Source organism: Mobula birostris, chromosome 26 (assembly GCF_030028105.1).
Source record: "Mobula birostris isolate sMobBir1 chromosome 26, sMobBir1.hap1, whole genome shotgun sequence".
Lineage (NCBI taxonomy): Eukaryota > Metazoa > Chordata > Chondrichthyes > Myliobatiformes > Myliobatidae > Mobula > Mobula birostris.
The window spans coordinates 30,657,567-30,682,545 of NC_092395.1; the positions used below are offsets into that span (position 1 = coordinate 30,657,567).

General features: G+C 44.9%; 1 protein-coding gene across 3 annotated transcripts in view; it reads right to left on the minus strand.

Moving 5' to 3' along the window:
• LOC140188166 (dedicator of cytokinesis protein 7-like) overlaps positions 1 to 24,979 on the minus strand; it is a 255,411-nt gene that overhangs the window by 32,505 nt on the left and 197,927 nt on the right. For all 3 annotated transcript variants that reach the window (XM_072244167.1, XM_072244166.1, XM_072244168.1), the window contains exons 32-42: positions 22,425 to 22,518; positions 19,419 to 19,515; positions 18,310 to 18,444; positions 11,651 to 11,797; positions 10,609 to 10,767; positions 9,568 to 9,668; positions 7,284 to 7,476; positions 4,193 to 4,336; positions 3,396 to 3,527; positions 1,547 to 1,681; positions 888 to 977 (exon numbers count right to left, since the gene is read on the minus strand). In XM_072244167.1, the coding sequence (XP_072100268.1) occupies positions 888 to 977; positions 1,547 to 1,681; positions 3,396 to 3,527; positions 4,193 to 4,336; positions 7,284 to 7,476; positions 9,568 to 9,668; positions 10,609 to 10,767; positions 11,651 to 11,797; positions 18,310 to 18,444; positions 19,419 to 19,515; positions 22,425 to 22,518 (1,427 nt within the window). The remainder of the gene's footprint in view (positions 1 to 887; positions 978 to 1,546; positions 1,682 to 3,395; positions 3,528 to 4,192; positions 4,337 to 7,283; positions 7,477 to 9,567; positions 9,669 to 10,608; positions 10,768 to 11,650; positions 11,798 to 18,309; positions 18,445 to 19,418; positions 19,516 to 22,424; positions 22,519 to 24,979) is intronic.

The window sequence follows — 24,979 nt, forward strand, 5'->3', positions numbered from 1 at the left end:
ACTTGCGCGTCAAACGTACACCGTAGGTACCACGTACCCTATGCCGTAGGGTGACGTGCACCTCCCCAAAAACGTAACTTATGCGTCGCGGCGACGCAGACCGCAACAATTGTGATTGGTCCACTTGGTAGCATCGCATTTCCTCTTATACATTTCTGGTTGCTCTTCTCCGCCATGTCTGTACACTGATGCGAAAAAAATGGTTGGAGACGATGAACCAAATCGTCAAATCTACCTGCCGACATCCGAAAAGATTTTAAATGCATTTCCTGGTCCATGTCTCTCAAGAAGAAACTCAACACAGTGGCTTAGAAAACCCACTGTCAACTAGCGTTTTGGCGGTTAATTGCAGAGCGATGCAGACACAACTACGCATGCTCACTACGGCGTAGGGCTACGTAAAAGTATAAATCAGGCTTACGGTGTAGCCCGTTATGCATAAGTATAAATCAGCCTTCAGTGTTTGCCACTGCTGGCCCTCGGGAAGTTTAATGGTCCCACTTAGCACAATGTAACAACCTTGCGCAATCTGTGAACAGAATGGGTCGCAGCTTTGTACTGTCCCTCTACCGAATGGGGCTCACAGGGGCCAGCTCTGCTTGTACACGGACTAGGCCCTGTACTTTTAGAGTCACTGCTCAGCCTTTGCAGAGACCAGATCCCACACTGCTACAGTGTGCGTGCTCTGCCTATGCAGACCAGATCCCACGGACACAGTGACACTGCTCCAAGCCTCAAAGTCATGCAATGACTCAGCTCTGAGTGCCTCCCTGGCACCCTGCCATACCCAGCCAGTACAGCCATGCCTGCTCCATCTCCCCCGGTATTTTTGTTCTTGGTTTCATAAACAGTTCATTTGATGACACCAGTGACAGTGTAAAACACACCTTATCAGGCTCCAGGCTTTCCTTCTTAACTGGTGAAGAATCCTTGATAATCTCCACATGATCTTTTCCAAACATCTGCTTGTAAAATTCCTACAGCAAACAAATGCATTAAGTAGAAACTTCAGCTGCAAAGCATGCACTGAGCTCATCAGAGCCATAAATAGATTTTACTTAAGAAGCAGGAGGAGGCCATTCAGCCCATTCTGCCTGCTCCACCACTCGATAAAGTCAGGCTGAGGTCCCCTACCTCAGCACCAGGTTTGTGCACCAGCCGCACTTCCCTGCATATCCAAAACTCTGTTGATTTCTAAGATTAACATATTAATTAACAGACCTTTCTCAGACCTTTTGGGTCTCACTGCCTTCTGGGCAGAACTACAATCACATTCATTTTCTATATCCTTTCCTGTCATCTAATTCCCTCTGAACTATATGATTTGGAAGAACAGTGGTACCGACTACAGGGCTGCTAACCTCATCACTTCTGCCATACAGGCTTGATCCTGATTTTCGGTGCATGTGTGGGGATTGCAAGTCCTCCTTACAACTCCCTACTAATCCCAGGTGGTGGAATTGGACAAGACCGGTCTGGGGCCTACTCCCGTTTCAGGAGCATTTTTCCACGTCACTGAGATGTGAGAGCATCCTCGATCCATTACCTCTAGCCTCGAGGAGATCTCCACCAGTTTAGTGATCCTTGGTTCCTTGTAGACGTACTCCTGCTCGTCCAGCTCTCCAAACAGCGGCCCGTAGAATCCAACACGGAAATATGTCCCAAACATTCTCTTATTATCCTGCAAAATATGATTAAAAGAATAGACACTTTCACCGGAAGGCGATTTTTTTTTGACAGATTAAAGTTTCTGCAGCTGACATAACAAATAAACTCAGGGAGGAGTGGTACACTTCAAAATCCAGTCCCACTCTGATCACCAACCAGTTTAATTCTTCCCACCATACACTCATCCATCATTACCTCTCCCTGCTCTCCTTTTACCCTTTCTCTCTCCTGACCCTCTTCCCTCCCCAGCCTTCCTCTCTTTCCCTGTTTTATCCTCGCTTCCCTCCCCACCTGGATTTCTTTCCCTCTCCGTCCAGCTCTCTCCCACCCCAATGCTTTCCAAGCATGGCAGTAAACGTAGGGGTGGTAATTCGACCACATAATGCCTCATGGCCGAACAGTTCAAAGGAATAAGAAAAGAGGAAGAAGTACAAGGTGATAGGTGATAGGTGAAAGGTGAAACCAGGAGAGGGGGTGGGGTGAAGTAGAGAGCTGCAAAGGTGATTGGTGAAATAGATTGGAGAAGGGGGAATCCGATAGGAGAGGGCAGAAGACCATGGAAGAAAGGGAAGGGGGAGGAGAACCAGCAGGAGGAGATGGGCAGGTAAGGAGATAAGGTGAAAGATGGGAATGGGTGAATGGTGAAGGAGGGGGCAATTTCTGGAACTTCCAGAAAACTCTTGAGCTTCCTAGCTCTTTAATTCACCCCTTCCCCCTCTCGGTTTCACCTATCACTTGCCACCTTGTACTCCTTCCTCCTCTCCCCCCACCTTCTTGCTCTGACTTCTCATCTTTTTTTCCAGTCCTGCTGAAGGGCCTCGACCTGAAATGTCGACTGTTTACTCTTTTCCATAGATGCTGCCTGACCTGCCGAGTTCCTCCAGCGTTTTGTGTGTGTGTGTGTGTGTGTGTGTGTGTGTGTGTGTGTGTGTGTGTGTGTTTGTGTGTGTGTTGCTTGGATTTCCATCGTCTGCAGGTTTTCTCGTGCTTGTGAGCACAATCTTGTCCCAACCTGATATAGAAGGTTAAGCAGTTCCATAAGTTGCAAAGAGAGGAAGGAAGTTTAAGATCATGTTCTCCTCCCCACCTCAGAGGCACTGTGACCTCATGGTGGGGAGGAGATCATGAGTTTAAATTTCCTTCAGTGATATGGTTTGTCAGTAGCATAGAAATGCCACCTTTTGGGTTCAATCCCAACCTCTGGTGCTGTCCATGTGGAGTTTGCATGGCATCCCTGTTAGTGTGTTGATTTCCTCGGCTAGTATGTTAATTGGCCACTGTAAATTGCCCCTGTATGTAGGTAAGTGCGATATCTGAGAGGCGGGGAGTTGACAGGAGTATGGGGAGAATCTGTTACAGGAAAAAATAATGGTGGTGGTGGGGTGGGGGTTGGAATTGCTCTGTGAGCTAGCATTGACTCGATGGGCCTAAATGACGTCCTGCATTATTGTATGGAAATATAAGGCATAGTCAATGATTAGCACTTCTTGGCCCCTCCTAGCTGACAGCCATACTGATCCCTGCAACTTAAAGGACCCATTCAAGAAGAACGTATAGCAAAGTAAATGATCAAAATGGTTAGCAGACTTCTCAGTGAGGAATGGGAGGGGCGGAGGGAGAGAATGGGAAGGGTTGCATGTTCTTTCAAGCAGATTATGACAATAACATCAGTGCTTGTGGTCGTACTGCACACACCAGAACTCCCAACATCTTCCCAACTCACTTACCTCACGCAGGATCAGGTCAAATATTTCCTTCAGGACTCCGTGAATAGCAGATAGTTTTTTAATATTCCGATGAAATTCAGCAATCGGAATAATCAGCTTGTAAATTTCATAAACGGCTTCGTAGAGTTCTGCCTTTAAAAACAACCAAGAGTTTTCATGTTTTATAACCACACTTTGAAAAGAGCAATACGAGATAGCAAAACTCCAGATAAAAGTGCACCTCCTTTAAAATAGGAGTTCTTTTTTTGTGTTACAGGTCATGATGCAAGGGATGGCAACACTATTCCATGTCAGGGTGACAATGGATTAATGATGCAATTAGTTCTGTCGACATCACAAGCTGTTGAAAGATCAGTGCTTATAGCACAGAAGCCCTTTTTTGCCCCTACTGGCTCCTTGAAGGATTATTAACACAGCTGTAGGTGAGGCGAAGTACATTGTGATAGCTCTTTGACACTGCTGACGTTGATGCATCAAGCAACTGCCGCTCAGACTAAACACTGGATAAAGATCCCTTTATATTAATTAATTAAGTAATCAAAGAACAGACAGAGTACATTCTGGTACAAAATATGAGTGATTTGTCTAATTTTTCTGTTCTTAGCTTGCAGAGAATGTAAACATAAAGCTTCGTGACAATAATATTTCCAGGAATCCTGTTATTACGGCCAATCTGGTGAGCCAACTATCCAGCTTGCTCCTCCATCCGTTCCCATGTTTCAAGCAAGTTCCATTCTGGAAATCGAGAAATAGAATCCTCATTCTTAGCGGCAGACGTACAAGGGCTGAACACATACCTTGTTGAAGAGTTTAGCCGCCTCATCCAACAACTCCAAGAGACCCTCTTCACTCAGCAAGTTTCCTGTCCAGATACCCTCCCTCTCCATGGAAAAGATCTCTTCTGACACCAAAGATTCCTCCAGGACGTTGACGGAAATTTTCTGGTGAGAAATCCAAGAGCCATCAGTTGCCAAAACAACACCAAGGACCACCAAGCAACCCTTGGCCAATTGCCAACAGCCAGTCAAAGGATATGAAGCTCGAAGAGCCAAGAACCAACTAACAGCCATTCCTTAAGAGTCTGAGCAACTTCCTGTCTTAATATCCTAATACATTTTAAAATCAGAAATTAATTAGATTATTTATCCAGAAACTATCTTTTAAAACATTATGATATTCAAAAGTATATATTGGTAAATTTGATAGAATATGTCCTCAAGAGTTGAATGTCAGGCGATAAACTAGGTAAAAACCATCAAGCTGCAACTCTCCTTTGTCAAGTCAGACTTTGACGAGCAACCAAACCAAAAACAAAGCTATACTGAAAAAATATGATGCTACTAGCAATTTTCAGTAAATGTTCACTCTTTTATTGAAGGTCACTGGCTCTGGAAGTGGTGCAACCCTTACCTTCATTCATCAGGGGACATGACAGACGTCTGAAGCTCCTGATGAAATTAAATGCGGCAGATTATGGGAAAGTGGTCTCACCTGCCCAGTCAGGAACCAAGCTCGTAGGAATCAATATGTGGCAGATGCTGCCTGAAGCTCTCTCTCTCTCAAACACCCTGTCAAATGCCAAATTCTGGACATGTTTGTAAGACTTGGCAGTGGCATTCATTTCTGCACATGACCACCTGGAATTCCCTCACCAAACCTCTCCAACTTTGCTTTCAAGATTCATCGCAAAACCAAGCTTTTAGTCACCTAACATAACATTTTCTATCACTCTTTGTCAGATGGTGTTTTACAACACTCCCATGTCACAGCCTGAAAGTTTTATGCTCATCGAATATTGGAAGTGCACAGTGCTGAAGGAGGCCATTTGGTCCATCATGTCTATGCCAGCTCAATAAGGGCTACCCACCTTAACCTCACCTTCCAGCTCCAGATCCTTAACAAGCAGCTCATGGCTGTTCAACTATACATCAAAACACTGTTTAAATAGGTTGAGGTTTCTGCATCTACAGTACCACTCTTCATATGGTGAATTCCAGACTGCTTGTGGCTGCTCAGTGAAAATAATCTTCCTTATCTCTTCTCAAATCTTTTTGTTCTTAACTAGATTTATATCCTTAGTTTTTAAGCCTTCATCTAAGTGAAATAGTAAAAGGTACATGTTAAGAGTGAATTTTTTTCAGTTCTTAATCCTTTCAACTCTCTAGGCCTCTCAGACTTTTATAGGCCTCAGTTAAGTCCTCTCAGCCTTTGCTGATTTAACTAAAACTATTTGCAGCCTATTCATGGAAAAGAGTAAACAGTTGACATCTTGGGCCAAGACCTGATGAGGGGTCTCGGTCCGAAACGTCTAAAGTTTACTCTTTTCCATAGATGCTGCCTGACCTGCTGAGTTCCCTCCACCATTTTGTGCCTGTTGCTTGGGTTTCCAGCGTCTGCAGATTTTTCTCTTATTTGTGACCCAGCCGATTCGTTCTTGCCCCGCGACTAAAAATTTCCAGTCCTGGCAACGTGAGCCTCCTCTGCACCCTTTCAAATACAATCACATCCTCCGTATCCATCAAGCAGCCCTGCAACATCACCTCAAGGCACCCCGAAAGTACCTGAATGGACATTGAACCCATGAACACTACCTCACTTTTTAAAATATATTATTTCTGTTTTGCACTGTTGTTAATCTAATTACTTAATATACAAACACATACTGCATTTTTTACTTATTTTTTTCGATATTATCATGTATTGCATTGAACCGCTGCTGCTAAGTGAACAAATTTCACGACACATGCTGGTGATAATAAACCTGATTCTTATTCTGATTCTTTCCTACAATGTGATGACCAAAACATTTGCGGTGCTCAGCTGCAGTCTAACAAGTATTGCATAGCACAACCTCCCTGCTCTAACATTTCTAATTAAGGAAAGCATCCTATATCCCTTTTTATCTAACTGCTCTGTTTCCTTTACACATCCGTTGACAAATCTCCAAGGGACCTCAGTGTTTATATCCTCCCTTTTACTGTATATTCCATTTCAAGGATACATCTCCCCAGAGGCAAGAACTCACACTTCTTTCAGTACAATTCCTTTTAGAACATAGAGATCTACAGCACAGTACAGGCCCTTCAGCCCACAATGTTGTGCCGACCGTGTAACCTACTCTAGAAACTGCCTAGAATTTCCCTACTGCATAGCCCTCAGAGTCTCTTAAAAGTACTTATCTAAGAGCCTCTTAAAAGACCCTATTGTATCCGCTTCCACCACCGTCGCCGGCAGTGCATTCCATGCACCCACCACTCCGTGTGACATCCCCCTTGTAGCCACTTCCAAGCACCTTAAAAATATGTTAGCCATTTCGGCCCTGGGAAAATGCCTCTGGCTATCCAAAAGATCAATGCCTCTCATCATCTTATGCACCTCTATCAGGTCACTTCTCATCCTCTGTCGCTCCAAGGAATAAAGGCCAAGTTCACTCAACCTATTCTCATAAGGCATGCTCTCCAATCCAGGCAACATCCTTTTAAATCTCCTCTGCACTCTCTCTATAGTATCCACATCCTTCCTGTAGTGAGGTGACCAGAACTGAACACGGTACTCCAAGTGGGGTCTATCTAAGGTCATGCAACAATACCTCACGGCTCTTGAACTCAATCCCATGGTTGATGAAGGCCAACGCACCATACACCTTCTTAATAGCGCTGTCAACCTCCACAGCCACTTTGACTGTCTTATGGACACGGATCTCAAGATCTCGCTGATCCTCCACACTGCCAAGAGTCTTACCATTAAGTCTCTTTTGCTACTTCTTTGCTCAATCGACCAGTCAATATACTGTATATGCCCTCCCCTTCCCTGTCAACCACATGGCCAATTTATATTAAAAAGTGCCACGGAGATGCAAGTTGTTATCACATACTGGTAGAAGCTGACCTGGAAGCTGACACTGCCCATGGGCAGATGGACAGATCCATCAACGCGGTTGAGATATTCAGCCACCAGGGCAGCACTGTGCACCACACAGTGGGCCGCCTCGGCAAAGCACTTCCTCTTAATGTGCTCCGTCACGATGTTCCGCAGCCACAGCAGGCGAAGGTCCACGTAACTCTGCAAACCTTTTGCAGTCCTAGAGAAAGCACAAACCGCACACTGCAATAAGTCACCTCTGCATCGCGCAGGATAGGGGCCATATTTACCACCCATTCACGTAGCAAACTTTCTTAGCCTTGCTCATTAGTAGGTGTGAAGCATACCTTGCGTGGTGAAGGAGGAAAGGATTTACATGTATGGGCATAATTATATCACAGCAATTAGTGCTATTGTGTCACAGCTCCAGCAATGCAGGATCGATCCTGACCCCAGCCTCTGTCTGTGTGGATTTCCACACTCCTTCTGCTTTCCTCTAACATTCCAAAATCACCATGGTAAATTAGACCATAAGACCATAAAATATAGGAGCAGAATCAGGCTGTTTGCCCCCATTGAATCTGCTCCGCCATTTCATCATGGCTGATCAAATTTTCCTCTCAGCCCCAGTCTCCCGCCTTCCACCCCATGTCCCATCATACCCTGACCAATCAAAAATCTATCAACCTCTGCCTTGAATAGACATAAAGACTTGGCCTCCACTGCTGCCTGTGGCGACAAATTCCACAGATTCACCACCCTCTGGCTAAGTTAATGAACTTTAGGACATTACTGATAATTTAGGTGGGTGGCTGGGGAATTGGGCGAAGCTGATGGGTGTGCAATAGGCTACAAAGAAATGGGGGAAGGGACGGAGTTGATGGGAGTGTAACAGGCTACAGGGAAATCGGGGAAAGGGATGGGGTTGAAGGGAGTGTAATAGGTTTCAGGGAAATGAGGAGAAGGGACGGGGTTGATGGGAGTGTAATAGGCTACAGGGAATGGGGGAAGGGATGGAGTTGATGAGTGTGTAATAGGCTACAGGAAAATGGGGAGAAGGGACGGGGTTGATGGGAGTATCATTGGTTATAGAGAAATGGGGAAAGGGACGGTGTTGATGGAGTGTGATAGGCTACAGGGAAATGGGGGGAAGGGTCAAAGTTCATGAGAGTGTAATAGTTACAGGGAAATGGGGAAAGGGACGGTGTTGATGGAGTGTGATAGGTTACAGGGAATGGGGAAAGGGACGGTGTTGATAGAGTGTGATAGGCTACAGGGAAATGGGGAGAAGGGACGGGGTTGATGGGAGTGTGATAGGCTACAGGAAAATGGGGGGAAGGGTCGGGGTTGATGGAGTGTGATAGGTTACAGGGAAATGGGGAGAAGGGACGGGGTTGATGGAGTGTGATAGGTTACAGGGAAATGGGGAGAAGGGACGGGGTTGATGGGAGTGTGATAGGTTACAGGGATATGGGGGGAAGGGACGGGGTTGATGGAGTGTCATAGGTTACAGGGAAATGGGGAGAAGGGACGGTGTTGATGAGAGTGTGATAGGTTACAGGGAAATGGGGAGAAGGGATGGTGTTGATGGAGTGTGATAGGTTACAGGGAAATGGGGGGAAGGGACGGGGTTGATGGAGTGTGATAGGCTACAGGGAAATGGGGAGAAGGGACGGGGTTGATGAGAATGTTAGCCAAACCAGCATAGATTTGACTAACCAAATGGCCATGTTGTAAGAACTTATCTTTCTGATTTGGAGATCTCTGTGGTTTTCCTCATTATTATTGTAAACCCAGCAATTATTGACACACAAAGGAATACCTAGCACTGGGAAAGTCCATTGTCACCGATCTGGCTGAGTCCAAGTTATGTCCAAAGAGATCATGACTTGGATAGGATAGGTGATTATCAGCAATAAATAACACAGCCCTGCCCGTGCAGGAAAATCAGTCAGAGGAATCCCGATAAATCACAGGGGACACTGGTTTGAAATTCACAGATGCTTTTGTTGCCAGATGGGACAACCTGATTCTTTTTTGAGCTCCCTGTGCTGCAGCTTCCATCACCAGTAGGTTCATCTCTAGGGCCCAGAGACCTGGTTCTAATAAAAGCTGCCAAATATTGAGGGTCAAAGGTGAATGGGCGATCCAGATTACTGGATCTGTCACTCAACAGTGTTTAAGCATGGAACATTAGTTAACAGAGAGATTGGAGTTTTCCAACAGGTCACCGTCCCACCACCACCGCTCGGCAATCCCCTCACACACTGTACACAATAGAGGGACAGTTCAATGTCCACGAAGGCATTACCTGTACATGAGGTCAATCTGCATGTCCACATCATGGGGGAATTCCTGCAGCTTCACTATGTCACACAATACCCCATTCAAATTCTGCAAAAGCTCTTTCACCTGAAAGATCAGTCACTTTGTAATCATTAATTACCTCACTTATTTATTATACTTTCAGTAAGACTGATCAGTTAATCTCACGAGGGGTTGGTTCTGTCCCACTACAAACTGAGCTGCTGCCTCACGGTTCTAATGACCCAGCTTCCGTCCTGATCTCTGAGGTTTGCTCATTCTCCACAAAATGTAAATTGTCTGCCGTTCGGTATCAGTGGTTATGAGTTGGAGCAAAGAATATTGAATAATCTCACTTATAAGTTTTCCTTTAGGTCTTCACCAAGTTAAATTCTCAGATATTGCATCTGCTCTCTTTCTTGCTCCCACCCTTCCTTGAAAAACGCTTCCTAATGACTGCTGGCATAGCCACTCTCATTTCTCAGAAAGACAGAGAGAGGCAACGATCTGTTGGCTCAGGGAATACAAGTTGGACAGAGCTGGTCTATGCTGGTGGCTGTCCCAGTCTCAGAGAAGAACCCAGCTGCCTCAACGGTTCTTTATGTCATCCACTGAGCTTCTGGTCTGATGTGCCTCAGGTGAAGCGCAGTGGTAGAGGTAGACCCCCAGACCAGTTGGACCAACTCTAAAAGAATAGAGAAAGCCAAGACCAGGATTCTTGATCTGTCCTCATGCCCTGTATCCTGTGCAACACCCACTTAGACAAGTGTTGTTAATCTCCAGCGACGGCCTGAAGGCCTCAAGCCAGACAATCAGAGGTACGTGGGCAGGGCTCAGGCTGAGTTTTCCTGGCCTGATTCCCAGGCTGAGGCCCAGTCTGAAGATAGTCCTGAGACTGGATGCTTCAGAACAATATTAGCATCTTAAGCAAGTAACCAGAAATATTGACACCATCTGATTCAGCCAACAAGGCTGCTGCACCAACAGAACACAAATCTCACAGTTCCTACAAAACAAACATATCATTTGAGGCTTAGAGTTTGCTTACCTGCCCAGGGAAACTGGTTTTCTCCATGGCCCTGTCTGTTTCCAGATAAGTTTGGATCATACCAAGGGATGTCTGGAGACATTGCTTATCCTGGTTGGATAGTTTCTCTGCCAAGGATGCCAGGCTTAGGGTAATGTACATCTTTGCTTGAGGAAAATACTGAACACAAGTCCCAGGTTAGTAACAATGTACCTGGAAAGTATTCTGCTCCATATTAAATATCAGATTTTATTGTTTGGTTTTCATCTCCAGGTCTGTTTTTCTATCAGCTCTTGGCACAAGAGTGCAGACCTCTTTATCTTACACACAAGAGATGCTGGAAATCCAGAGCAAAACATGTAAAATGCTGGAAGAGCTCAGCAGATCAGTTTCCATCTATGGAGAGGAACATACAGTCGACATTTCGGACGTAGGCCCTTCAATGGGACTGACGAAAGGTCTTGGCCCAGAACATCGACCGTTTATTCCTCTCCATTGAAGCTGCCCTTACCTGCTGAATTCCTCCAGCAGTTTGTGTGTGTATCTCTTTATCTACAATCTTTCTTCTATCTATCTTAATAGGTTTTTAATCCACCCCAAGCAGGTGGCTTCCTGCTCCATACTGTTCCATCCCGTGAGGAAATTGCTATCTGCGCCACAGTACCAAAAGGCCTTACTATGGTTGAAACTCACAGAAGCTGGTGTAGGGATTCATAACGAAGTGGGAAATGTAAAGAACACCAACACAGAAACAGTAACCAGAGCTCATGTGATCCCAACTACTTCTCACAGCTACTGTTACCTGATAGAAACTTATTCTTGCTTTTGTCTCATCAACTTTGCAGTTTTAACTCAAATAAAAACAGAAGATGCTGGAAATTCCCAGCAGGTTGGAGGTGGCTGCCTAGGCTCTTCAGTGATTCCAACATTTTCAATTTTTTAAATTTTAGATTTCCAGTATCCACATATTTTTGTTTGATTTTCAACTAGTTATTCAGCTTCTGTTGAAGACAGCTGACACTCATAGCTTATTACTGTGTAAATGAAATGGTTTCTCACTCACTGCGCTGTAACTCTGTCTCATGAGCAGATAGAGCGAGGCCGAGGCCTGGACCCGTGTACTCTGGAAGTGACTTGTGCATTTTTGCAGCAGCAGCAGGCACAGGTCCATGGGATGCTCTGAGTCCCCCTCAAACAGTGCCTCCGGAAACTGCAGCAGGGACACAGACAGCAGCCAGTTACCCCCACACAAGCCCAGAACAACAGCTAACCAACAGCAATCAGTGTTAACAGAGGCTTAGGCAATTCAGCGGCAATCTGTATTTGTTAAAACACTCGGACATAAGTGTGAGTGCTATGCACACACAATCACACGTACAGAACGCACACATATGCTCATGCATTCAGACGTGCTCAAACACTCATACATGCAAGCTTACAGAGGCAACATGCAAACACACCATACACACACACACACCCACCACACACACACACCCACCACACACACACACACACACACACACCCACCACACACACACACACACACACACCCACCACACACACACACCCACACCCACCACACACACACACACCCACCACACACACACACACACACACACACCCACCACACACACACCCACCACACACACACACACACACACACCCACCACACACACACACACACCCACCACACACACACACACACAGATACAAATAGAAACATAAACTATTTACAGATTTGCAAACGGACAAACTCAGACATCCCACCTCTCCCGGAAGTTCCAGGAGTCTCCTGCATATGAATAGTAGCTCCCTGATGCCCGCAAGTTATATACAATATCACGGAAATCAATTTTTTTGAGAGTGAGCGAGAGAAAGCAAGAGAGAGCGCGAGAGCGACCACGAGAGAGAGCACACGCGCGCAAGAGAGAAAGCAGGAGAGAGCGCTTGAGAGCGCGCAAGCAACGAGAGAGAGAGAGAGAGAGAGCACGAGCGAGAGCGCGCCATTGCAGAGTGCTCCAAAAAAGTATAAAACGTACGTCACCCCAGACTACACTAAAGTGTACCCCTGTCTAATAGGGGTCAACATAATGACAGTGTTGCTCGCTGCACTGTTTGCAACAATGACTTTTCTATTGCCCATGGTGGGTTAAGACTGTAAAGATGTGTTGAGGTGAGTTTAACAGGTGTCATTCGTTCATTAGCATAGCTAACTTTATTTAAACTAGCTGGCCAGCTGCTAAGGAGCTACTCTATTGCAGACATCCCACCTCTCCCCGAAGTCTCCCGCAAATTGATGAAGCTACCACCCTGAAATGAGTTTTTGCAGGGTGGGATGTCTGCAAACTGCAGAACTGAGATATTTTCTTCACAAGTTGATGTCCTTTTCCACACTCACAGAATCCGACTTTATCCTAATCAGAGGAATTTTACCCCACCCGAGTCTTCAGGAAAAGAGGAACTGCATCTGCAGTGGAACCTCGGGGAAACAGAGAACCGGAGGGATGCAAATGGACAGAAAGTGAAGGAGGGCCTCAGTCAGGAAGCAGGTAAACTGAGTCTGGAAATGGAGCATCAGAGAAGCTGAGGACTACTGGGCAAAGAACATGCAGCACACTACTGAATCATCCCCATGGGACTGTTTTAAGGGGTGGGAAATAGAAACAACAGGGCCTGAAATTACATTGCACACCAAAGGGTGTAGCTGTGACACACTAAACGAAGGCTGGTCATAGGAGTGTTGATGTAACCTTCAGTACTGTCTGAGGTCGTGAATGGTTTACTGGGATGACATGTGCTCTTGGCATCTCTAGCTTAGGATGTTTTAGGTGGGAGGGGTGGGGTTTGGAGATGCGGGGTCAGTGGTTGCAGGCTCAAATGAGACTGCAGCTCATTTACCAAATTAAGGACTGGAGTTCTATTGGCAATGAGGCAAGTGGGGGGGGGGCGTGTGGGGAAAGCCGTCAGCGATCAGATTAGTGGCGAAAGTGTATCAGGAGCTCCACAGGGGTACTTGGACCACTGTTGGGTTGAAGCATCAATGATTGTTCAGGGTGGAGAGTGAAGGAAAGAAAGTTGATGAAAGACAATGTGTGTGTGTGCTGGAGAGAGAATAACGTTAAAGGGTGAATGACAGAAACTGTTAGAAACAGCAAACAGTAAGAAGGTACTGAAGGGGAGAAATACAGAGGAACAAAAATATACAGAAGTTAAAAGTTGTAAAAGCTATAGGATAGTAATAATGGGGCACTTTTATTAGCCCAAAGTAAACTATGATCATAATGCTGTTAAGGACAGGGAAGTGAGAAACTCCTGAAACGAGTTCCGGATTATTTTTTAAGGGCAGTGCACCCAACGAAGAAGAATGCATTCTCGGATCTGGTTCTGGGGAATGAAGACGAGTCAACCACAACAGGTTTCAACAGGAAAGCGTTTCATATCGTAAGATTTAGGTTCGTTGTAAGAAAAAGCGAAGGAACAATTAAATGTAGAAATAATTAACTGGAGGAAGAGCTTGGGATGAGAATTGCTGTGTAAAAGGGAAGGTTGACAGGTCATAAAAAAGATAGACTGCTTTTAAAGAAGGAATGGTTCTGCTGCAGTGAGGCAAATTTCCATGAGTGTTAAGCAAAAGCAGAGCTCCCTGGTTGATGCAGGAGTCACAGCGGAAGACAAAGGAAAAAGATGCATTTCATGTGACAAATGTTAGGTTGCAAATAGCTCCAGAGCCAGACAGATTGCAAAAGAATCGGGAGGGAAGTAAAGACACAAATAAGAGAAGCAGAGCAAGCATGTAAGAGAAAGATTAGTTGGCAACATATAGTAAATGGGAATCAGCCCATTGATGGGGAAATCGAAACCATCAAGATCACAAAGAGAAGCACATTTGGATGCTGAAGTCACTGCTGGGGTATTAACTTCATACTTATCATCAATCTTCACGGGCAAAGAGAGTGCTCAGTAAGCAGCAGTGAAAGAAGAGATAGCTGCGACTGTGAAAGTGTTAAAGATCGATATCGTGGTGGTACTAGAAAATTGGGCAGACTTAAAGAGGGTAAATCATGAGGATCAGAACCGATGCATCATAAGATTTTAGGGAAAGTTTGGGGAGAAAACTGTGGAATCACCGATCATAATCTTTTAAAATTCTTTGGATATGTGGGTGATGCCAGAGGACCATAGGAAGTATATTACTCCCTTTTTCCACCACTAAGCGTAACTTCCACCACCTCCAACGGGATCCCACCACTAAGAACATATTATTCTCCGTAACTTCCGCCACCTCCAACGGGATCCCACCACTAAGCACATCTTTCCCTCCCCCCCTGCTCTCTGCATTCCGCAGGGATCGCTCCCTACGCAACTTCCTTGTCCATTCGTCCCCCCCATCCCTCCCCACTGATCTCCCTCCTGGCACTTATCCATGTAAGCGGAACAAGTGCTACACATGCCCTTACACTTCCTCCCTTACCACCATTCAGGGCCCCAAACAGTCCTTCCAGGTGAGGCAACACTTCACCTGTGAGTCGGCTGGGGTGATATACTGCGTCCGGTGCTCCCGATGTGGCCTTTTATATATTGGCGAGACCCGACGCAGACTGGGAGACCGCTTTGCTGAACACCTACGCTCTGTCCGCCAGAGAAAGCAGGATCTCCCAGTGGCCACACATTTTAATTCCACATCCCATTCCCGTTCTGACATGTCTATCCACGGCCTCCTCTACTGTAAAGATGAAGCCACACTCAGGTTGGAGGAACAACACCTTATATTCCGTCTGGGTAGCCTCCAACCTGATGGCATGAACATTGACTTCTCTAACTTCTGCTAATGCCCCACCTCCCCCTCGTACCCCATCTGTTACTTATTTTTATACACACATTCTTTCTCTCACTCTCCTTTTTCTCCCTCTGTCCCTCTGAATATACCCCTTGCTCATCCTCTGGGTCCCCCCACCCCCCGTCTTTCTTCCCGGACCTCCTGTCCCATGATCCTCTCGTATCCCTTTTGTCTATCACCTGTCCAGCTCTTGGCTCCATCCCTCCCCCTCCTGTCTTCTCCTATCATTTTGGATCTCCCCCTCCCCCTCCCCCTCCAACTTTCAAATCCCTTACTCACTCTTCCTTCAGTTAGTCCTGACGAAGGGTCTCAGCTTGAAACGTCGACTGCACCTCTTCCTAGAGATGCTGCCTGGCCTGCTGCGTTCACCAGCAACTTTTATGTTTGTCCCTTTTTCAAGGATAGGCCAAGGAGCTACAGAGCATTCTGTTTAACTTTGGAGGTGGGAAAGCTTTTAAAAGTATTGATCTAGGGTGGGAGTAAAATGCATTGCGAAGAAAATAGATTAATTAAGCCAAGCCAGCATGGACTTATTAAGGGCAAATCATGTTTAGTAAATATGAACAAGTTTTTTGATAAGGTAGCAGACTTGAAGAGTAATGCTGCCAAAGTTCAAAATTTCGAAGTAAATTAATTATCAAAGTACGTACATGTCACCAGACACTACCCTGAGATTCATTTCCTTGCAGACATTCACATTAGAACAAAGGAATATAATAAAATCAATGCAAAACTACACACAATCAAAGACTGTCAAGCAGCCAATGTGCCGGTACACAAAATCCAGAAGGTCTTTGATGAGGTGCAACGTAAGGAGCAGGTAACAGGGGTTTGTGCATATAGACATAAGGCGACTAATGGTACTCTCCAGGCATCATTGTTAGGAAGGCCATTGTTTTTTTTTTCTGATTTGTATCAATGATTTAGACTTAGGGGTACAAACCCATAATCTCTAAATTAGTGTATAACTCAAAACTTGGTAGTATTGTGAGCAATGAAGAGGATAGTAATAGCAACGTAAATAATGGGCAGGCAGATAGCAGAAGTTGTTTAATGTGGAGAAATGTGAACTAATGCATTTTATTCAGAAAAAGACGAAGTAATATAGAATAAGGGACGCAAACACGAGGAATTCTGCAGATGCTGGAAATTCACGCTCTGTCCACCAGAGAAAGCAGGATCTCCCAGTGGCCACACATTTTAACTCCACGTCCCATTCTCATTCTGACATGTCTATCCACGGCCTCCTCTACTGCAAAGATGAAGCCACACTCAGGTTGGAGGAACAACACCTTATATTCCGTCTGGATAGCCTCCAACCTGATGGCATTAACATTGACTTCTCTAACTTCCGCTAATGCCCCACCTCCCCCTCGTACCCCATCCATTATATACACACATTCTTTTTCTCGCTCTCCTTTTTCTCCCTCTGTCCCCTTGACTATACCCCTTGCCCATCCTCTGGGCTCCCCCCCCCCTTTTCCTTCTCCCTAGGCCTCCTGTCCCATGATCCTCTCATATCCCTTTTGCCAATCACCTGTCCAGCTCTTGGCTCCATCCCTCCCCCTCCTGTCTTCTCTTATCATTTTGGATCTCCCCCTCCCCCTCTCAAATCTCTTACTAGCTCTTCCTTCAGTTAGTCTTGATGAAGGGTCTCGGCCCGAAACGTCGACTGTACCTTTTCCTAGAGATGCTGCCTGGCCTGCTGCGTTCACTATAGAATAAAGGAAATTGTTCTATAAGGCATGCAGGAGTAAAAGATTCAAGGAGAAGGGTATGTGTGTACAGATCACTGGCCGTCACAGGGTGGTTAAAAAACCAGTAAGTTGTACACAGTTCTGGATTTTATCAGTTGAGGCATAGAGAATGAAAGGAAAGCAATACTGAACCTTTATAAAACATGGGTGCAGCCTCAGATGGAACAATGAATGTTCATTTCTGATCACCACTTCAGAAAGGATGTGATGCATTAGACAGGGGACAGAAAAAATTTGCAAAACAGGTTCTTGGAATAAGGTGGCACAGTTCAAAGGTAAATTTGAGAAGCTGGAGCTGTTTCTTTTACAGAAGGGAAGGTTAAGGAGAGATTTGACAGAAGTATGTGAAATGGTGAGGGTTCGGTATAGAGTAGATAGAGGGAGCATGTTTCCTCTGGCTGGAGTTTTGAGGGTCTGAGGACAGAGATATAGCTTAAGAGTTAAGAGAAATAAGAGCAACAGGAAGATTTTTTTGATGCACAGTGTGTGACAGTAACCTTTCATGACTTATCTCTAGGTGAAGAGGAGGTTGTTTCAATTTTGGCCTTCAAGAGAAAAATGGATATACACATAGGGCAAAAAAAATGCAAGACTATGAAGAAAGGATTCATGAGTGGAACTATTGAGTTGCTCTGGAAGAGAGCTAGTGCAAACATGATGGGCTGAATGGCCCTCCTTCCATGCAGTAACTATTCCTGAGGGGGTCGGGATTGCTGTTTTTTTTATCCGCGGATGAGCAGTTTGGGGATTGTTATTGTCACTGTTTTTACTGTCTGGTGAGGGGGTCGGGGAGTGTTATTGTCACAGTTTTTTCTGTGGGGGAGAGTTGGGGGAGTTTTGGGGTGCGTGCGTTCCTTCTTTCCTTTTTTGTGCCTGGGGAGGAGGGGGAAGTTGATGTCTTTTATCAACTCCCATGGTCTTTCTGTATTTCTTGGCTATCTGGAGAAGACAAATATCAGAGTTGTATTGTACATGCATCCTTTGACAATAAAAGGAACCTTTGAACCTTTAAATACTTTGTTCTGAACAATCGTCTCTTTAAGCCTACATAGGGGTCAAAACGTATTTCATTTAATTCTCACATTAAACAATTCCCTCATTTACAATGCTCATGAAATGCCTGGTTACCTTTGCAATGATGGCTCGCAGGGTGTTGAAGCAGTTTTTTAGGTACAGGATGCTCTGGTTGCAGGACAAGCTGTGAAACAAGACCTTCAGGACCCCTGTGACCACAGACTTTAACTCGGGCATTGGGCTGCTCAGCTGGAAAGATGAAAATGTTGTTAAATACTTGGTGGAAATCAGTTCTGGAACGTCGTGGCCCTGCGTCCTTCCTCTCTTACCCCAAGAATGAAAGCCAAAGTTCGAATCCTTCAAGCACATATACAGCTTGCTAAACAAGGTGCTCATGGTAACAGTGCTTGAATCTTATCTAGACCTTGAAATATCTAATAGGTCCAACACACAATATTAATTAATAAGTAAACCCTTAAGTTAATATTCCCATTGTATTTGAGTAGGGGAATAGTGAACTGTTTGTGTAACTATGACCGCGAAAGCATGTAACTAGAGAGGCCAACTAACTAATAAACTTAGAACCGGTAACCGCAGGGCAAAATAATCAGATGAAAAGTAAACTATTAAGTAGATATCAGTAGATAAAATATTATAATGCTGATGGTTTGATTTTGGAACTATTCCTGACATAACAAGTCCGGTCCATGGACACTTTCTCTAATTTTGAGATCTAGTGGAACAGTAAAGGTAGAATTCAAGAGAAAAATACAATGCCATTTCTAACTGCTTGAGAACGATTTGCATGTATAATGGGGAGACACAGTGGTGCAGCTCACAGAGCTGCTGCCTCACAGTCTGAGCACCTGATCTCAGGTACTGTCTATGTGAAGTTTTGTCACCCGTGAACACATGGGATTTCTCCTGCTTCCTCCCACGAGCCGAAGAAGAGTGAGTTGGTAGATTAGTGGCCAATGCAAGTTTAAGCTCTTGTGTAGGTGACTGGGGAGGGTGGATGACAACGTGGGGAGAATAAAATAGGATTAATGCAGGGTTGGTGAGAGGGCACGGCTGCTAGTTGGCATGGATCAGTGAGCTGAACGATCTGTGCTGTATCTCTCTGACTCCATGACTCCATGAACTTAGCAATTGTTGAACATGATGGTGGTGGGGGTGGGGATGTGGTTCAGTGTGGGTGGAGAGAAGACCACTGTATCTCATACCTGGATCAACAGCTCCAGGGTATCTAACACAATCAGGTTGGTCTCCATGGTAAGATTCCCATTGATCAAGGCTTCCTGCTCCAGTTCCAACTTCAACCTGAGATTACAGAGACAGGCAAAGAGTCACTAGCTTAGCATTAGAGTTGGGAGCAAACTGTGCCGACCTCCAATCTGGTTCGAAGGGGCCAAGGCGTGTAACAGTAATTGGTTGGGGTGTGTTGGGAAGGTTGAACAAAAATTAGGTCTGTGGAAACACCACTCTCTGTCAATAACTGGGAAAAACTTTACCATCAAGTGTGATGTGCTTTTAGGGCCTGGATGTGGCCTGTTCCACACTCTTCCACCTCAGTAATCACCAGTCCATCTGTAGGCCCAAGATGGAGTCAGTCCGATGGGCCACGATGCACAACTCCCCAGAGAACGGAGGCAAAAGTGTGGCCAATGTTGCCCTCATCCTGATGACTACCTTTGTGTGTGGCTGCATCAGGCTGTACATGGATCCAAAGTAGGTGGGCATACGTGTCACTAATGCCTGAAGTTCTACTGGTCCCTGGTGTTCCCATCGCCACACAATGTCTGGGCCAGCTAGACATTGCTGCATTACCTAACCTTTGCGAAAAGAATTCTTCCAAGCAAACACCCTTGACCACACGTCCATCAAGCAGTGTGGGATAGAACCTCCATGGAAACTGTGGGGTGGTCCCCTGAGCAAATGTGGTGGGGAAGAGACAGTCACCAACTGCTTTGCAGACTGTGGATTTGATAAGATTGTGAGGAGAAGGATGCTAGGGTCCATGTCTCGGTTCATCCCCAGTACCAGTGTAACAGAGGACTCTCTAATCTTTGGGTTGTTCTCAGGGGCAACACGGAGACAGATCAGGTTCTGCTGGGTGAAGGCTTTTGGTCTGTCTGAAACTTGGTGTTTCAGCACAGTGAGATGTTCATAAAGGAACGCTGCCGACTGGAGGAATACGTACTAAGGGATGCGCTAAAGCTTGTCACAGCCAACACTAAGGCTCTATGGGGAACGACCACAGTCTGGACCCCTTCTGCTACTGCGTATGGAGGAGCTGAGTCAGATGAGGAAGCCCCTCAAACAATGAAAGGGTGTATCACCCCAGGAGCCACATAAGCGGTAATGGTGCTTGGTTTTAAAAAATAAGTTAAAATCAGAATCAGGCAAAGGTCATGAAATATGTTAACTGTATGGCAGCAGTACAATGAAATACATGATAAATAAATATAGAGAAAAATACTGAAATTAAGGTAGGTATATATATGTCTATTAAATAGTTACGTTAAATAAGTAGTGCATAAAAAGAGAAATTAAAAAGTAGGGAAGTGGAGTTCATGGATTCAATGTCCATTTAGAAATCAGGTGGCTAGGAAGAGGGGAAGAAGCTGTTCCTGAATCGCTGAGTGTGCGCCTTTAGGCTTCTGCATCTCCTTTCCGACTGTAACAGTAAGAAGGGGGCATGTGCTGGGTGGTGGGGATCCTTAATGACGGACGTCGCCTTCCTAAGGCACCCCTCCTTGAAGATGTCTCGGATACTAGGGAGGCTAGTATCCATGATGGAGCTGACTAATTTTACAAGTTTCTGCTTACTGAATATTGCATTATTATTCAATTGCTGCATGTAATGACCATGAATGTAAACAGTCTGCACTCTTTCTTCTTCTATTATGAATAAAGCTTATTATTGAAGTATAAAAAATGGTAATTTATATATTAAACAATTTACATTATGCAAAGCAGAACATCTCTATTATGGGTTTACCTTCATGCAGACAGACAGCAGCTCCACAGAGACCTCTGAAACTTTCTCTCTTCAGTATCATTACAGTATATACATATCAAGTGGTTGGTGAAATGGTACAATTGCAAAAGAGGTTCACATCTAAAATAAGCTTATTCACATCGGTCCCAGACAGAATAAACTATCCTTTTACCCTCCTATAGATTTGACTGATTCTTCCTGGACAGATGAATTACTCCTAAACCACTTGTCTACTTTAGGGTGTGTGGAGTTCCATTTCCCAGCTTCACAGAGGTGGAAGGAGACAAAACGGAGATTTCCCACGGCTTCACGATGATTTAGGTAACGCACAGAAAAGCGGCAACAAAAGTTGTATACAAGAGAGGCATACAAAAGTATGACAGGCACAGATAGGGTAAAGGTTGGGATAGGACTAGGTAGATTAATAGTTCAGCACAGACTAGATGGGCTGAAGGCCATCATAAAGCATTAAGGCCTGTTTCTGTGCAATAGTGGTCTATAACTATGATTCTATGCGAGAAAGAGGGGACATAAATGAATCACTCTAAAAATGTATTCTCCCTGGTGCTGCTCTGGAACTTCCAAATGGAGGCACATTAAGAAATACAAGTTGGGGTGGTGGGGGGGGGGGTGGTCGGGAGAAGTTGGAAGATTCAGAGTAATCTCCAGAATTAGAGTGGAAATATTGACCAGTCCAGAGCAGCCATTGCATCCTTGTGGAATGCAGGGATAGAGTATGCTGGGTGGAGGGAATCGGACTTTTGTTTTCTGTAGTGACTTTGCGTGAGCTACGAGTAGCTTCAGAAATAGCCCACGATGACAGTCAGCAATAACCGGAATGAGCTGAAAGGGGAAGCAGGCAGCCGTGCAAAGGCTAATGTCATGCATGCAAACAGGCACGCAAACAAACACACACACATACACGCACGTGCACACATGCACACACATACACGCAAGGACATACACAGATGAGTAAGGTCGCATTGGGGGTGAATCTAGCATTGTCTGAAATAGGCTGTCAATTCATGCAATCTATCTTAAAGCATTAAGGCAAACTTCAGTAGAACATGACACAAAGTGGCTGCCAATTCACATGCATCTGTTTTGCACGCCCTGTTAGAAATAACTTAATCCCATATACTAATAGACACAAATGCACATGTTAGTAACCACACTAAGTCCTTCATACCCAAAAATACAAAGAATGTAGAGAAAGGGACTTCCTCACTTTTCTGTGCCAATAGGTTGGCGCCATTGTGTCAGGTCCTTTCTCCAGCGTAACTTTTCATGAAGGCCCATCCCAGAGAACCACCTGTCAATTCCTGAAACAAACAACATAATTTAGTCATGAAAAACAGCAGACTTTGCCAGAGTAAGACTTCCATATTTCTTGCAATTTCTGCTCCATCGGCCAAGTTTTAGGTACGGGGCAACCATCTCAACAGTGAAGATCAGGTTTGTCTTACATACCAGACCTCCTTTAAATCCTGCATTTTGTGAGAAGCTCTGCAAGAGAGCCGAATAGCCTTCTGGTGTCATTGATTCCACCATGCAACAACCTAAGGCAGCTTGCTGAGATCAACAACAGCATTTCACATTTACATATGGCAACCCTATTGCAATAAAACAGCCCAAGGTGTTTCATAGAAATGGCATCAAACAAAATTTGGTCCCCAAGTCACAGAAAATAACAACAGGCCAGTCTCAAAGAGAGAGAAAAAGAATTCAGAAGCACCTCAAATAAGGTGAGAAAGACCGAGAGGTTTGGGGGAGGGGGGTTGGAGTTCAGAGTTCAGAGCCTCAACGACTGAGGCATGGGATCCAAAGGTGAACAAAGAAATCTTCGAATACTCAGTAACATCAGCCATCTGAGTTATTGGTACCAGTCACTGATAGAATGGGTGAGGATGGGATACTGTAAACCCAACCTATTGTAAGTACAATCGTAACACACAAATACACATTTTAACTATCCACTGTGACAATCCTACATGGTACATTCACACTTACGGTAAGAGAAACAGAGAAGTGATAAGCACATTATATAAATACAAGGTAAAACCTAACATTTTCCAACAATGAGTTTGAGGGGCAGATGACGTCCTGCATTTTATTTGTGGGAGGGACGACCACCTGCAGGAAAAATGATGGGGAAGTCCATTACTGGGCTCATAGTCTCAAGATCTTCAAGTCAAGTCAAGTCACTTTTTATTGTCATTTCGACCATAACTGCTGGTACAGTACACAGTAAAAACGAGACAACGTTTTTCAGGACCATGGTGTTACATGAACAATACAAAAACTACACTGAACTACGTAAAAAAAAACACAAAACTACACTAGACTACAGACCTACCCAGGACTGCATAAAGTGCACAAAACAGTGCAGGCATTACAATAAATAATAAACAAGACATTAGGCACAGTAGAGGGCAGTAGGTTGGTGTCAGTCCAGGCTCTGGGTATTGAGGAGTCTAATGGCTTGGGGGAAGAAACTGTTACATAGTCTGGCCGTGAGAGCCCAAATTCTTCGGTGCCCTTTGCCAGATGGTAGGAGGGAGAAGAGTTTGTATGAGGGGTGCGTGGGGCTCTTCATAATGCTGTTTGCTTTACGGATGCAGCGTGTGGTGTAAATGTCTCTAGTGGCAGGAAGAGAGACCCCGATGATCTTCTCAGCTGACCTCACTATCTGCTGCAGGGTCTTGTGATCTGAGACGGTGCAATTTCCGAACCAGGCAGTGATGCAGCTGCTCAGGATGCTCTCAATACAACCTCTGTAGGATGTGGTGAGGATGGGGGGGGGCGGGAGATGGACTTCTCTCAGCCTTCACGGAAAGTAGAGACGCTGCTGGGCTTTCTTTGCTATGGAGCTGGTGTTGAGGGACCAGGTGAACACCAAGAAATTTGGTGCTGCTGTCACAACCACAGACTCTGCTGTAGAGTCTGGGCACCCTTGTTGAAGGCGGTAGGCAATCACTCTCGTTAGTATGCATGGTGCAGTGAATTAGTGTTTCATTGTGGTTGTCCTTCCTTTCGTTTCAGTCTTGTCGAGTCTTGAGTGAAGCACAGCAGTAATACCCTCTGCTTACCTTGGTCCTTGTTCCGGGAAAGAAGACTACAGTTTAGATTGACGCTGTAAAGGAGCGGAATGTATTTAGTATTAAGTTATTGCTTCCGAGCCATATTATTGGCATTAGCTTTCAGTTTTAGAGTTTTAGTTAACAGCCTGATTGGCTTCGTGTTTATTATTTTTCTTTTGTTCTGCACAGCTCTTAGTAAAATTTAGTGAACTGTTCAATCCGCTTCAGTGTCTCCCCCTCTGCACTTGGACCATAATTGGACTAGGAGAGGCCTGAACACGTAATCGTTGGAAGTCAATCTCCCATGTGATGATTAGCACATCGCTTTATAGCATAGGCAACCCAGATTCATTTCCCACTTCTGTCTTTAAAGAGTTTGTACGTTCTCCCCGTGAACGTGTGGGTTTCCTCCAGGTGCTCCAGTTTCCTCCCACATTCCAAAGACGTATCATTTGGTAGATTAATTGATCATTGTAATTTATCCCATGATTACGCTAGGATTAAAAGTAAAGAAAGCTTTTGGCACATTGGCCCTCATAAATCAAAGTATTGAGTAGAGGAGATGGGATATTATGTTGAAGTTGTATAAGACATTGGTGAGGCCTAATGTGGAATATTGTGTGCAGTTTTGGTCATTTACCCACAGGAAAGATGTAAATAAGGTTGAAAGAGTACAGAGAAAATTTACAACGACGTTGCCGGG